We start from the raw sequence: 14,215 nt of genomic DNA on the forward strand, positions 1-14,215 counted from the left end.
TACATTCCGCTACAGCCGTGATGGAGAAAACAAACACATCACTCGTCCAATCCCCAAAAAAGCGAGTAATTCCATTGGCTGAGTCCTCGACGTATAGGACAGAGAGACGACGAGCAAAAAAAATCAACTGTCATTCCAGTCAGCTGTGAGAGGGGGCTGAGGAGTGTCCTGCAGAATTTAACAACAGGTACATGATTTAACAACAGTTACATTTAGAGCGTTATTATGTATTATATTACGCGCACATACTGCTGCATGAAATTGTTTTTTTGAGTGTGTTGAAGCGTGTTTTCAGTTTTAAATGTGTTGTCCTATTTCACTGTGGTTTTGTTTTGCACTCTTGGAGAGGGCATGTGCATTTTGCTTCTCGGTACTTAAAACAGAGGGTTAAAAAAACCGCCAGGCAGATTTTAAATTGTGAGTTTTTCCACCCCAGTTCAGCCAATATTGCTGCGTCTAACGGTAAATAAAATAAAGTTACGAAGCAAAAGGTTTTATTTGCAGTGTATATACAATGCTGTAGTTGTCCACGGTAGGTACTATATTGGAGTGCATGTGTTGTGCAGGAGAGCAGACATGCCCGGGCAAAGCCACTCATTGGTTTTCATTCATATGAATGATAAATGAATAAGTTCTTACTATTGTGTCATGCATACAGTCCCTACCACGTGTGCTTTACGGGACACCATACATTCCTATAAGCCTATATAGAAAGGCTGCATGTATATTTAAAAACATTAATTTAAATATATAGGCTTTTGTTGTCGCCATCTAGCGACAGCCCCTGGCTATTGCACCCTCCCTTTCAAGTTTAGCCCCCTCCAGAGCGTGCCTGCAGTACCAGAGGCTACACGTTCAGAACCGCAGTTTCAGAACCCTGGTTTTGATACTTTTGTTGTAGTTTTGAAGGTTGATTCCACCCAAGCCTACTTCCTACTGTGATTGTTTAAACTTGTTTAAAGACTTATTCCATCCCAAAATACTTGCAATTCACCTTGGTTGCCAAGACTTGCAGTTTGTATAATAAGCTGATCAGAATTCAGAATTAACTTATTATCCTCACTCACTCTAAACTATGAGTTGGGTTGATATAACTAAAATTGACTTGACTAGATCTCAACCAGCCATTTTAAAGGTTAGAGGAAGGCAGGACACAAGGATGACCATAGGGGCAGATTGAAGATATTATATAGTACAAGGACACGTCCAGAAAACAATGAGCAATCATAAACAATGATAGAAGCAATTAACACTACTATTTCCAGTCTGTCAGGCCGCAACAACTCAGAGAGAAAAGCAAAGAGAATTTTGGGGTTCGCAGGCAGTTGTATGTAAAAATGGTAAAACAGTGTTAAACAAGCATTTACACTGATGACAATGGGCTACCTCTGCTCTGATTAAACATAGTTGACAGACACAGATCATATTGACATGCTTTTATCATCATCTGAAGTTGGAAATAATGAATTATAGTCCTCATTAAAGTCAAGACACAGTTTGGCATTCCAAATCACGCTTTGAGTTCATGATACATGTTAAACAAATGATTGCACTAAAATCACGATTAGAACTTAAAGAAAGACGAAGCCAGTAAGGAAATTTGACTTTTTGTGAAAACAGCCTCTTCAGTGTACATACTGGTAATTCACTGTCCGTATACACTGGTGGGCTTAATTATAGGTGACCACAACCACCTGCTACCACCAATTAATCCCAGCTGTTAATTGTGAAATTATTCAGATTTATTACACACTTCATCAAGCCTACATTTACTGTCCTGTCCAGCTGAAGACAACGCACTTCTTTATAATAACGTCAATAAATCTCACTTTATTCACACGGTACTCACACTTACTTGTTGTCTGTCTTACTCCCTCTATCTATAGCTATACACTACTCAGTTTAAAATAGATCTTCATACTAGGAGTTCAGATGATTAGTAAGATGATGTGGATGATGCACCCCCTCACATACACTATGTCAAGATGAGGGATATAGAGGGAAACAAGCTGGGAATAAAATCTGATTCATATCTTTTGTTACATCTAAGGTAAAAGTAAGCAGTTTCATACTTTTGATGTCATATGATGTAAAGGGTGTAGATCATAAGCTCTCTGACAATTATTTTTTGGGGGAAAGTAAGAAAATACCAGTATTTGGAAATAGTATGTAAAGCAGTAGTCTCAAACTGATCCAGTAAAGGGCCGCTGTGGCTGCAGGTTTTCATTCCAACCAAGCAAGAACACACCTGACTCGACTTATTCAATCAACTAAATTGTCTTTACACAGTTGATTTGTTGGATCAGGTGTGTTCTTGCTTGGTTCGAATGAAAACCTGCAGCCACAGTGGCCCTCTACTGGATCAGTTTGAAACCACTGATTTAAAGAGTTGTAATAGAACAAAACAACAGCAGTTGTGTACCAGTACCCAAAAGTCATCACCTACTTGAGTAAATGTACAGATATCTTGTCAAAAATCTTTCTTTGGTTAAAGTGAAAGTCACCCTGATGAAGACTTGTTAAGTCAAACTTGTTTGATATTAATCAGAATCAGAAATACTATTTATTCTTCAGGGGGAAATTGCTTGTGTTACAGCTGCTTCCATGCAAAGTCCCATAAATATGCAGAAGAATAAAAACTATATATAGGCAACAACAAAAAATTAGTAAAGATTCAAGAAATGTACATTCTACTATAATATATCCATACATACAGTGTAATAAATAATCCTGCTGTTAAAATGTGGGTCATTGCACATTGTTTGTCTTTTATTATTGCACACTGGAGAGAAAAAAGGCGTCCAGAGTCCTTGACTCAGTGTCTGATACTCACAGCTTAAGTGTACCAAAGTGCGAAAAGTGCAAATAAAAATACATCATATGTATATTTATATACTATGTACTATGGGTTACTTGACTGTCAGACTTTTTTTTTTTTTTCCAATTACCAGTAGATTACCTTGCACTTAATGGCTCTGTTATTTCTCTCAAGATAGTGTAATAAAGAGCATCATTTATTTGGTAGATTCAAGTAATTGTATGTTAACGAGCTAAATACAAATGAAAATAAATGAAGGACCAGACGTAAGATTTTGTTTCGTAAATCTTTTATTGATTTAAAGAGAGTTTGTGAGGGAAAATGTGAATATTTTCCTCAAACAGTTTTTTTTATTATTATTAATGTTGAAAATCTCTTGCCAACAAAGACTTAAGTGGCAAAAAAGCTGATTGAAGTCATTCTGCAGCTTTATTGTGTTCTGTTCCAGACATGGGCCATCTGCTGATCCACCACCTGTGTTTCCTGCTGGCCTGTCAGTGTCCTACAGTCAGTGGACTGTTTGAGTGGCTGAGGCAGACAGAGACACCACTGGCAGCAGCCGCACCACCTCCACCTGCAGCAGCTGAAGTCCCAGCACTTTTAGCAAGGGATGCTCAATTTGAGATGGCCACTGCGGATGAGAAGTTTTTAGCTGAGGCAAAAAATATGGAGATAAGCCCATTAGACAGCTGCAATTATAAGGTGAAACTGAGCGTTGTGGTCCTTGATATCAAGGTCGTTTCACATTTTTACCCACAATTCACTCAGGTTACTTATGCAAACAGGGTCAAATCAAGAATTTAGTCATTTTTATGATGCTGCAAACAAATTATATCCTGGTTTGCTCAGTTAGTCTCCAAAATGTCAGAATGTAGATTAAAAGGTCTCATCACAATTCATGCAAATCAACAGTGCACAGCCCCAAAATATTCTATTTCTAAAGAAAAACATATCCTCTGTTTTGAAATGATGAAACCAGATTATGTTTGGGATTTTCACCAAAATTGTGTCGGTCACAGTTGAGGGGTTCCAAGTGGTCAGTCTATGTATTGACATCAAAGTTATTGGTGCACAACATTCATATTTGCTGTATCAATTTCAGTGGATGAGTTGTATTTAATAGTTATTAACTATTTGAGAACAATATTCATCACAGCAGACAGTAAACTTGAACATCAGATATTCTCTGTCAAAGCAGCTGCAGCAATTGACAATAACGGCAAGCAGACGAGGGAAAGAAATTCCCCAGACTCCCTTTGTAAAAACAACTTTGGGAGTTACTGATCTAGGAGAAGCTTTATGAACTTCATTAAATGCCGTCTGAAAATATATCAACTGTTCAGGCCTCTGCGTGTTTGTCACAGTTAACAGAGACTCCAGTCTGCAGTGCAGTTCAGAGCTGATTGATAAACCACAGAACTGTAGAGTTACATTTGGCTTCATGATTTTTTAGATCATGTGTACACTTCATATTTTTACTTAACTCCTTTCTCAGTCATTGACATGAGCATTATCTCTGCTGTGAATTGCATTACACTTTTGCAAATGTTATTTTTATAAATCATTGATAGTTTGTATAATGCCTCGTTTTAGGGGGTGCTGCAGGCCCCTCAGCATTCCTACTATTGACATCCATGGGTAAACTTCACATGACCACTTGAGACATCTCTTGAAATGGTTTGAGACTTAAGCCTAGAAAAAGTTGAGAAACATGGATATATTCATCAGTTGGACGTATTAGCAGTCTAACAACCTTCACATTAATACTGTCACAGTAACACCAGTACACTCCCACTGGTGTGTCTTTAACCCTTTAAATAAAGCGCTGTGGGGCGCTCGGTTGGTGGAGTGGTCATCCTATGTGTGGAGGCTTTGTCCTCTGTTTCCTGTCATCTCCAAAGCTCTCCTATTAATAAAGTGATACAAATTGCCCATAAATAAATAAGTAAAGCACTGTGCTCTGTTGCAGGTGGTTGCCCGGCTGAAGGCGAGCTGTGGCAGCCTCTCAGAGGAACAGCTCGCAAAACTTGGAGTTGTTCTGTTCAACTGCCAATCAGAGAGTGAGGGGCGCCCAATCTACCCGTGTACAGAGGAAATGGTGACAATAACATTATGATGAAGGGAACCCTTTTTGTTTTTTTGTGGTCTTTATTGAGCAATTTTTCATCTGATTTTGCTGTTTCAGACAATAAAAGAGTGCACAGCAGGCATGGACCCAGACACTTGGAATGCTTACCACATAGTGAGCAACAGGGCACGCTCTGTCTGCTACGCAACTCGCCAGCAGCTCTTCAGACGCCGAGCAGAGCACACTGTCAACGCTCTCATCTCCACAGCCACGAGCCAACTGGATGCAATGAAGGACCTGAAGGTGGAGTTCACTTTTCTTCAGATCTGAACAATAAATCAAAATATATTTAAAACAAACACAGTATGACCAAGTGTAATCTCAAAATCGCAGAAGGTGAAACTTTTTGTTGTTGTTGTAAAATAAGCACTATAATGAAGTTTGTTAGAGCTGCAGCGGTGTCCTGGCCTACAAATCTTGTTCTCCAGATGTAACAATCAATCAGTCAAAGCTTTATTGTCATTTTGTTGTACCAGCAAAATAGCTGGTACATGAGAAGCAGTTAATTATCTGTGTTGATGTAATCAAATGTGAATGTCACTAATGCAGAATAATATGCCAGTATCAGTCAAGACGATGGCAATATAAATAAAATATAACTGTGCAGCTCTAATTTTCTTCAACCTTTTCATTTTCATGTGTACAGTGTGTAGTAACACATCAAGTGGTGTTTTGTAACAGGAGGGCCAGCTGGAGCTGAGGGAACTGACTGCAGCCTCCTTGGACAAGCTGCTGGACGGTCACAGTGCTCTGCAGGCCCAACAGGGGAAACTGTACGAAGGCCAGGGGCAGATGGAGAGTTCACTGAGGGACAACCTGCAGCGTCTGAACCAGGAGAAAGCCCTCATCGCTTCTGGACAGGAGCTGGTGGCTCAGCTCATCAAGGGCATCACACAAAGAATGGGTGAGAGTTTTGTCATAGTTCTAGGTCCATGGTTACCCAGGTCGTTTAGATCAAAGCTGAGCCAAGGTGATTAAAAACCTGTGTCTACTGCAGAGTGTGAACATTCCCATTGCACCCAAAAGCCTGATCTTAGCGGGTTTAAGTAGGATTTTTGACCTGTGGAAAAGGGGTATTAGGACCTTGTTTGATGCTGGCACAGTCCTGGCACATTTCAAAGTGTGCCAACCCAGACTTTAACCCTGAGCTTGTGGCTTTACACCATCAAAATCAACTCAACAAAGGAACAAAGCTGCTTGTGTTCAACAGGTCAAAGGAAACAAGTAGTCTCACCTCATCCTGTAATGTAAACATTAGTCACATATGCTAACAAAAGAAGTACATTGTGCCTGGGTTAACTGTACGTGTGTGTCTGTCAACAGGTTCAGTGAAGGCACAAACCCTCTTTCCACATAAGACTTAACGAAATCCACAAAACAAACAGAGTGACATTAGGGCTGCAACTAACGATTATTTTGGTTGATTATCTGTTTCGACGTGTTACCTCATATTCTCAGAGCAAATTAAAGACCCATGAAATGTATTTTAAACCACGAGAATCTGAAATTTATGGATCATGTTTTATCACACTGTAATGCCTAATACTAATTATTATAGTTGATTGATTATAGTTTATTGATTATATATTTTACAAATGAATTATGTTATAAATCATTGCATTAAGTGGAGGTTTACTATTGTTTTATCCAAGTAATGTTATTACTGTTTTGTACTGCTTTAATATCCTACACATGAATTTTTACTGATATCGTTGCTGTCAGACAGAAACCTCTTGCTTGCAAATTGGACTTATTTTTGTAATATTAATAATAATAGATTTTACTGGCCACCCTTCACATCTGTACACATTATTAACCAATGAATGTAGTCAAAGAACTTGTCTCCAGCTGGCCTCTTGTCTGGTGATACACAGGGGAGCATGGGTTCACAGCAACCGCAGTTGTTGTTGTCATTCAAGATCTGTTGCACTTTTAATAAGTATGAATTTTAATAAATCACTTTTTGGTTGCACACTAATGGATGAATATGTCTTCAAAAAATGCAAATCCATTTCGGTTTGATTTGATTTTGTAGGTTTTCTTCTTCCACGCCACACTGTGGTGTGCTTTCTAGTTGTGGTGCTAAAACAATTCGCTTCAGCACAAATCTTTTTTTTTTTTTTTAAATTTCATAATCAATTACGTCGACTAATCGTTGCAGCCCTAAGTTACATACATATGCCGTAGTACTTATCTTTTTGTGAATGGAGAAGTGATGTGAAAATGGCAAAAATGCCATATGTGTGATGTTTACATTTGCAGCTTCAAATCTAGCAGATTGACTATAGAACTTCACCTAAATTTTTATCAACATGTGGGTGAGCAGGTAATAAGGGTGTCACGATTTTGATTTTAAATCTAAATCAACTGAAATTAAGTCACAATCTCGAACTTTGAATTAACAAATTGAATCGTCGATGCTGCCACGCTCCCATGTCACGTCCGGTCGGCTTGTCAAGTGGAAAAAAAATACGTGTTGAAGTGCTGCGACTCACCCTTCTCTAACTTAGCTACTAGCTAAGCCAGTAGCTATTAGCTACAGCCAGCAAAACAATAACATGGTGTTACACCATTCCTGTTGGGCTCCCGGACCGTGGTCGGGAAGCACAGGGGAGATGATTTCCTCCAGGGCCGAAGTTTAATTTTCACCTTCGGGGTGAACCACTTTCACGTGTTAAGCTTGTTGAGAAATAATACCAGGGAGCTTTGCTGTATCTAGAGGAGCCGTCGCCTTTATTCACAGTCAAACTGGAGACTATATTGTACACTTTATTGCTGTCACTACGACTGCTACTCCTTTCACTTCTCCTTCCTCTCCCATTCATTCACTGTCCGCACATACGCATGCTCCCTCACTCTCGCTCGCCCACTCACACCTTACATGCTCACCTCACCCACCACCCTGTTCCTGAAAGGGGCGACGCCACTCTTACAACAAAGGCAACTGCAGGTGCAGGAGACCCATCGACAGATCTTCAACCCCCTCCTCTTTCACTGAAGTCGCCTGTGTGGAAGAATTTTGGATTCTCAGTGAGTTATCTTGACAACGTTCGTGTTGTCGACATAAAGCCACAGTTTGCAAACTAGACAGAAACAGAAACTAGATGGCAGGTTGTTATATAAAGTTATTATAAGTTATTGTTACATTATGTTCAATCAATCAATCAATCTTTATTTATATGGCGCTTTTCATACAGAAAAAAGTACCTCAAAGTGCCTCACAGAAATAAACAAACAACAGCAGAAAAATAGAAGCAGCAAAATAAAGTCAGGAGAAGAAAATTTAAAGAACCCAACCCTCCCACCCCCTCAGACATGGACAGAGACATACACACTCATACACACCCATACAGTAACTGTCACTAAAGAGACACGGCCGGGCAGTGAGACCTGGTGCATGGAGGAAGCTACCTTTGGGGACCCAACCGCACCGGGAGAGATCTCGGACCAAGGCCGCAAGGAGCACCGCCACAGAGACCACCCCAACCCGGGCAGACAGGAGGCCCCACACCAAGGTGCAGAACCCTCTGGTCACCCGGGCCGGAGCCGTCCATGGGACAGCACCCCCTGCGGCCAGACCAGAGACCACCCCCAGCCCGGCAGGCCCCCAGGAGGAAACACTGGAGATTAAAAACTGACAGACTAAAACAGTAAAATAAAGCAAAAAGCGAGGGACTAAAACATAAAAGTATAAAGGCTAAAAACACAAGGGACTAAAAAATAAAAGCATAAAGGCTAAAGACCCGAGATACTAAAACATAAATGCATAAAGGCTAAAATATGCGAGATTAAAACAGTAAAAAATAAATAAATAAATAAAATAAAATAAAAAGGATTACAATGAATAAATAGATAGATAGATAGATAGATAGATAGATAGATAGATAGATAGATAGATAGATAGATAGATAGATAAAAGTGTTCTGATTAGCACGGCATGAAGGAATTAAGAAGAATTTAAATTTCAATTAAAAGCCTGGTTAAAAAGGTGGGTCTAGAGCCTCTTTTTAAACACCTCAACAGTCTCTGCAGCCCTGAGGCTCTCCGGCAGGCTGTTCCACGGTCGGGGCCCATAACAACTGAAAGCCGCCTCCCCGTGCTTTTTTGTTGTTAATAAATGTTTTAAATTTGACTTGTAGTGCGAACAATGATCAGATATTATATTGCATAAAAGTCTAGTCTAAAAATGGCATAGCAACCTGTGCTTTAAAAATAATAAATGTAAAAATCGAGAATTGAATCGAAAATGTAATTTAATCGAGGATTTGGAGAATCGTGATACCCTTAGTAGGTAATGTCTACATTTTTCAAGTACAATGTTAGTCCCCACAGAAAATACAACATAATAATGAATCTACTAATTAATCTAAACATATACAGTGCTCAGCATAAATGAGTACATCCCCTTCGAAAAGTAACATTTTAAACAATATCCCAATGCACACAAAAACAATTTCCAAAATACTGACAAGTTTTATACAACATCTGTTTACCCCCCTGTTTAACCCCTAACCCTAACCCTAAAGAGACAAGTTGAGCATCACTCTCCATCCAGTATCCAGCCTCTAAAAGAGTACATTCTCTGAAGAATGGAAAAAGACTGATGTAGCAAAATGTTTCCAACTTGTTCATTCCATGCCTAGAAGACTTGGTGCTAAGCCAAACACATCAGTTAGCCCAATAGTAGATTAGCAGTCAGAAAAGTGCTGTAATATGAGGACCTACAGATAATATATCAGAAAGCAGGTTTTACCAGTTTCACTAAGCTTGCTTTCTGGAAAACCCCTCAGTTAGCAGTGCAGTGCTCAGATCAGCGTCTCAGATCAGAGTCTCCTCATCGCTTCAACCATTTCAAATAAGGCTTGATCTGTCGGGTTTCTGTATGCTTTGAGTCTTTGCACATACTTTTTTGTACTGAAAATGCTTCGTGCTTGGTATTTATGATTTCCCTTTTACATGTATTTGCTAGTGTTATTGTAAGCTGAGGACAAAACATTATATGACAACAAACTTTAATAACCTAGCTAATGTTCTGCCATCTAGTATGAAATGATATTTACAATCTATCCTTTTTTTTTTTTTTTTAGAGAATGTGAGTGAAAACCTGCAGATCCAAGGCGCAGAGATGCAGGACAGCCATAAGGCGATTGTTAAAGACCTTACAGACGTCCGACACCAAGCTCAGGACATCTACCAAAAGATTGGTAATCAAAACACGTCACAATCCAAAATGAATCACAAACATGCAGTTCAAAACTGTTTTGTCTTGATTTCTGTATTTCGTTCTTCTATGGCTGATCAGACCACAGTATGTTGGAGTTCCTGCATTACCAGGACCAGACGTCGCAGTACTACACAGACCTGATGAACAAACTGGAGCGCATGAACAGCACGCTGGGACTGACGCTGCACTACCTTGATAACATGCAGAGCCGAATCGAGGAAAAGCTCCACATGATCCAGGGCTACCTGGGCTGGGCAGGTGAGACATGACACCCAGAGTGCAGTGACCACATTTGTCCATATTGAGAAGAATTCCCAATTTCTATAGTGTGTTAGATCCCGAGCTTTACCCCTGTCCAGGAGGTACTCGACCAGCTCTCTGTTGTAAAGGGTTGGATCCCTAAACTTACAAAAAGGTTGCCAAAATGTGGGAATTTAAATAAGGGTTTTTAGCTGGTGATAAGGAGACTGGCCTAGCTTCCAACTGCCTGAATCCGAACATCTACCCTGCTTCCTCTGGTTTGGCACCTGACATGAATAGCCCTTGAGTCAGATACAGCTACCAGCTGCGCCCGTTAATGGCAGCTCTCCTCTCAAGGATCTGTGCACTTGGTATGGTGCTAGGTTGGATTTTAAGGGCTTTTGGTAAACCCTAAGGGACTGTTTCAATTTGGTTACATTACATTTGGTTACATTACAGACATAATCACACATTACACATTATTCTACTTTGCAAAGCTAATATTTAACTCTCATTCTGATCATCGGAGACAGTGACAAACTTTGAGTGCAGTTCCCTATTTTAAACAGGCAAGGTTACCTTTCCCCTTTTCACTTCCTCTCCCAATGTCTCATTGTGATGTTTTTAACAATGATTATAATACCTTCTCTTTTAAATGAATTTATGGCAAACATTATGCAGCAGACCAAGCTTTAACATGTTGCAGAATCATTTCAGGACTATGTATGATGTCTGGCAGGAGTGTGGGTGGGTGTATGCAGCTGTTTGTGTGTGTGTGCATACTGATATCTCTTACACAGGAGTAGATGGATCTCAACTTTTCTTGACAAGTGCAAATCCACATTTTTTTCCAAGAGCTGAAATTATGAGTTGATCAACAGAAAATGAATCAACAGATGTTTTAATCATTATTCCATTTGTCATAAGTGAAAATGTCTGATATCTTGGCTCCCAGCATCTTAAATGTCCCATAAAATATCTTTGAGTTTTGGACTGTTGGTTGGACAAAAACAAGCAATTTAAGACATGATAATGGGCTTCTTTGCTAATTTTGAAAATGAGTGGAAAAGGGCCCGGAGTCTAAACAGCTAAACAGCACCCTGGACACCCACTTTAAATTGATACCCCTTTTCCACTGCTCAAAATTTCCACTTAAACCTGCTAAGATCAGGCTTTTGTGTGCAAGCTCAGCTAAATTCTGCCGTGCAAAGTGATGCCGATTATCAGCATCTGAAGGTGGTTCGTAAATAAGGAAGGACTTTTGGATGCTGTCTATTAAAGCTTTAGTCTGTAACTATTTTTGGTTATATTTGCTCAAATTGTCATTATGATGTGACAGTAGCATAAGATACACATCAGCTGTGTAAAAAATCCAGTCTGTGGGTCCACCTAGTGGCCATAATTTGATTTGCAAGAATCCACCGCTCCCGGATCAATACAGCCAATCAGAGCCAACAGGAGTGTCTGAGAAGCGTCAATCATGCACATGCATATGCTGTTGGCAGCACCTCTCCCTCACGCAGTACATACTCGGCAGTTCTCATTCCCTTGTGCAGGTGCAGTGCCTGCTCTTACCTGGTCAGATAGATTCAAGCTCAAACTCAAAATGTAAACAATGGCGGAGAGGCAACAGCAGAAAAATGCCCCACCACTGCCCACGTCAAAGAGAAAAAATAAGACTGACGAAGGGAAAAAAAAAAAAGAAAAAAATTTAACTATGCCAGAAAGAAAATTAGGATAAATATTGGAGCGTCATTTCAGAGTTGGAGGGAGGTAAACGGGTAACGGTGAGTTTTGTTTGGTCACCTGTTGCTAAAATCCCTAGTAGGAACTGAGGAAGCAAGTTGGCCAATTCAACCACACGACTTCAATAAAAAACAATGGTTGTTAAACAGTGAAGATGGATCTCCCTTGATTCCATGCAACTTAAATGTTTTGTTTTGATTAGAGACCCCTAGTAACAGAAATTACACAATGTGTTAAACTTTTTTTTTTTTTTCATGACTGATAACTGTGTCTTTTGTACTTCTTGTTATTCCAGGTTTGAGCCTGACAGCCATGTGGACATGTGTTGCGCACACAGGTTACTTTGTGGTGTGTGCTGTCCTGCTGACATTCCTGCGTTGTCCAGGTTTCTCTCGAGCCTTGCTGCTGCTCACCGTGCCTCTTAACGCTGTAGCTGAGGTCAACCAGCAGCCTGCGTTGGATCTCACTGGCCTCAGCCTGCTGCTGCTCTCTCTCTCTCTGGGTACAAACTGCTTTAAGCTGCTTACAAGACAAATACTTCAGTATTCTCTTACAATTGTCACAATGGTATTTTATTTATTTATATGTGCAGGCCACTGGTTTGTGAGTCAGTTGTGGGCCTGCTTCCAGATCAGAGGAATACCCGCCGCCCCGCTGCCTCTGGCCCCATGTGAAATTGTGGAGCCACAGAAGACGCCAGTTTCATCCTGTCACTCTTACCCACCATCCTCTACGCCACAGAAGTGAGTCTGCATGAGTTTATTATATACTTTCTACAGTGCAGAGTGGGGCTGCAACAAATGTTTTTCATGAACCTCTCTCATCCATGAGTAGATGCACGCTTCCTTCTGTGTGTGGAAAAAAAAGCCCAGTATACATTTCCAAAACCCAACCCAACATCTCCAAAAATTAATTTGAATGACTTATGTTTACCTATAAGTCATTAAAGTGGCAGTTTGTTTTAGATGGATAGAGTTCCTATCTCTGTTTTATTTGATGTCACTGGTCCTATCCTTTTTGTCCTCAGAGAGGAAAAGAACGGTTTCTTGGAGCAGGACGACCTGTTGAATCAGGACAGCTTCATAACAGGTTTGAAATATGTAAAACTATACCTATCTGAACAATATTTCAGATTATTGAAATCCTCAGTGGATACAGATTGACCTAACTTTTTCTCACTTATGTCTTTGTATTCAGGTGACTTTGGGGTATCAGTTGTGTCTCCCCCTCACAGGAAGCCAGAGTCCAAGTTCATGCCATTTATTGGCACACCCAATCACTCGACTCCCAGGCTCATATCACAGCAAGTTCTGTCAGCGGTGAGCAAATGTATCTTCTGAAGTTGAATTCAGGATGCATTTTCAGTATCCTGTGAATTACTCAAAGGTTTTGTGGCTTCATTGTTCAGGCCCTGGCTGATGACATCCCCCCAAGGAACCTGGGTGGTGTCTTTGATGCAGTGAATGAATCGCGGGATTTGGTGAGCGACTCACGAAGTGCGAGTCCGACGCCATCATTATACAGCAACAGGTCAGGTGAAACTCAATCATTTCATTAAAAATGCATTTTGATGAGGCCTTCCCCCATATTGGACACTTTTTCACTCCATCCTTCCTGTGGCAGCTCTCTATCAGGCCGTCAGCTGTGCAACGGTATCACGAAAACGGGGAAGGCCTGTAAGAAGAGAGCCGTGCCGGGACAGGAGTACTGTAGAGTCCACGAAGGAGGGCACACCTCTTATGTTCACTCCTGAAATCATCAACTTTCCCTGTTTTATTTTTCATCAACTGAGTGCTCTCTCTTTGAAAAACTGTTAGCATTTGTCTGTGTTGTCATTGCGCCTGCTTTGCATGAATGTTACATTTGCTATATGAGCTCTAGATTTTTGTAGATATCTTTGTATATTTTTATTGTCATGTTTTTAACTGTTCAATTTTAAGTTAATAAATTATATCTTTACCCTTTTAATATGTCTGCACGTTTTCTGAGCAGTAGTAGTGGTCTCAAAATGCATCTTCATTGTTCTTGGATATATGAAAAATGACCAACACTCCAGAAC

General features: G+C 40.2%; 1 protein-coding gene across 2 annotated transcripts; it reads left to right on the forward strand.

The window, feature by feature from the left end:
- The first annotated feature begins 46 nt into the window (after positions 1-46).
- Positions 47-14,124, forward strand: bmb (brambleberry). 2 transcript variants are annotated; one of them, XM_037115918.1, is made up of 13 exons: positions 47-187; positions 3,267-3,520; positions 4,788-4,916; positions 5,004-5,189; positions 5,628-5,850; positions 10,034-10,150; positions 10,249-10,428; positions 12,452-12,658; positions 12,749-12,899; positions 13,184-13,245; positions 13,354-13,475; positions 13,565-13,686; positions 13,780-14,124. In XM_037115918.1, the coding sequence occupies exons 2-13, from the start codon at positions 3,269-3,271 to the stop codon at positions 13,907-13,909; spliced, it is 1,881 nt and encodes a 626-aa protein (XP_036971813.1). In that variant the 5' UTR covers positions 47-187; positions 3,267-3,268; the 3' UTR covers positions 13,910-14,124. The 2 variants fall into 2 exon arrangements, with proteins under 2 accessions (XP_036971813.1, XP_036971814.1); XM_037115919.1 differs by lacking the exon at positions 47-187 and having other exon boundaries at positions 3,246-3,520.
- The last annotated feature ends 91 nt before the right edge of the window (positions 14,125-14,215 follow it).

This window comes from Acanthopagrus latus, chromosome 11 (assembly GCF_904848185.1).
Source record: "Acanthopagrus latus isolate v.2019 chromosome 11, fAcaLat1.1, whole genome shotgun sequence".
NCBI lineage: Eukaryota > Metazoa > Chordata > Actinopteri > Spariformes > Sparidae > Acanthopagrus > Acanthopagrus latus.

Bases quoted from the DNA above. Each gene is read 5' to 3' on its own strand.
- bmb (XM_037115918.1), top strand. From the start codon at position 3,269: ATGGGCCATCTGCTGATCCACCACCTGTGTTTCCTGCTGGCCTGTCAG. The intron at 5,190-5,627 runs GTGGAGTTCACT...GTTTTGTAACAG, and splicing joins ATGCAATGAAGGACCTGAAG to GAGGGCCAGCTGGAGCTGAG. The intron at 10,151-10,248 runs GTAATCAAAACA...ATGGCTGATCAG, and splicing joins GGACATCTACCAAAAGATTG to ACCACAGTATGTTGGAGTTC.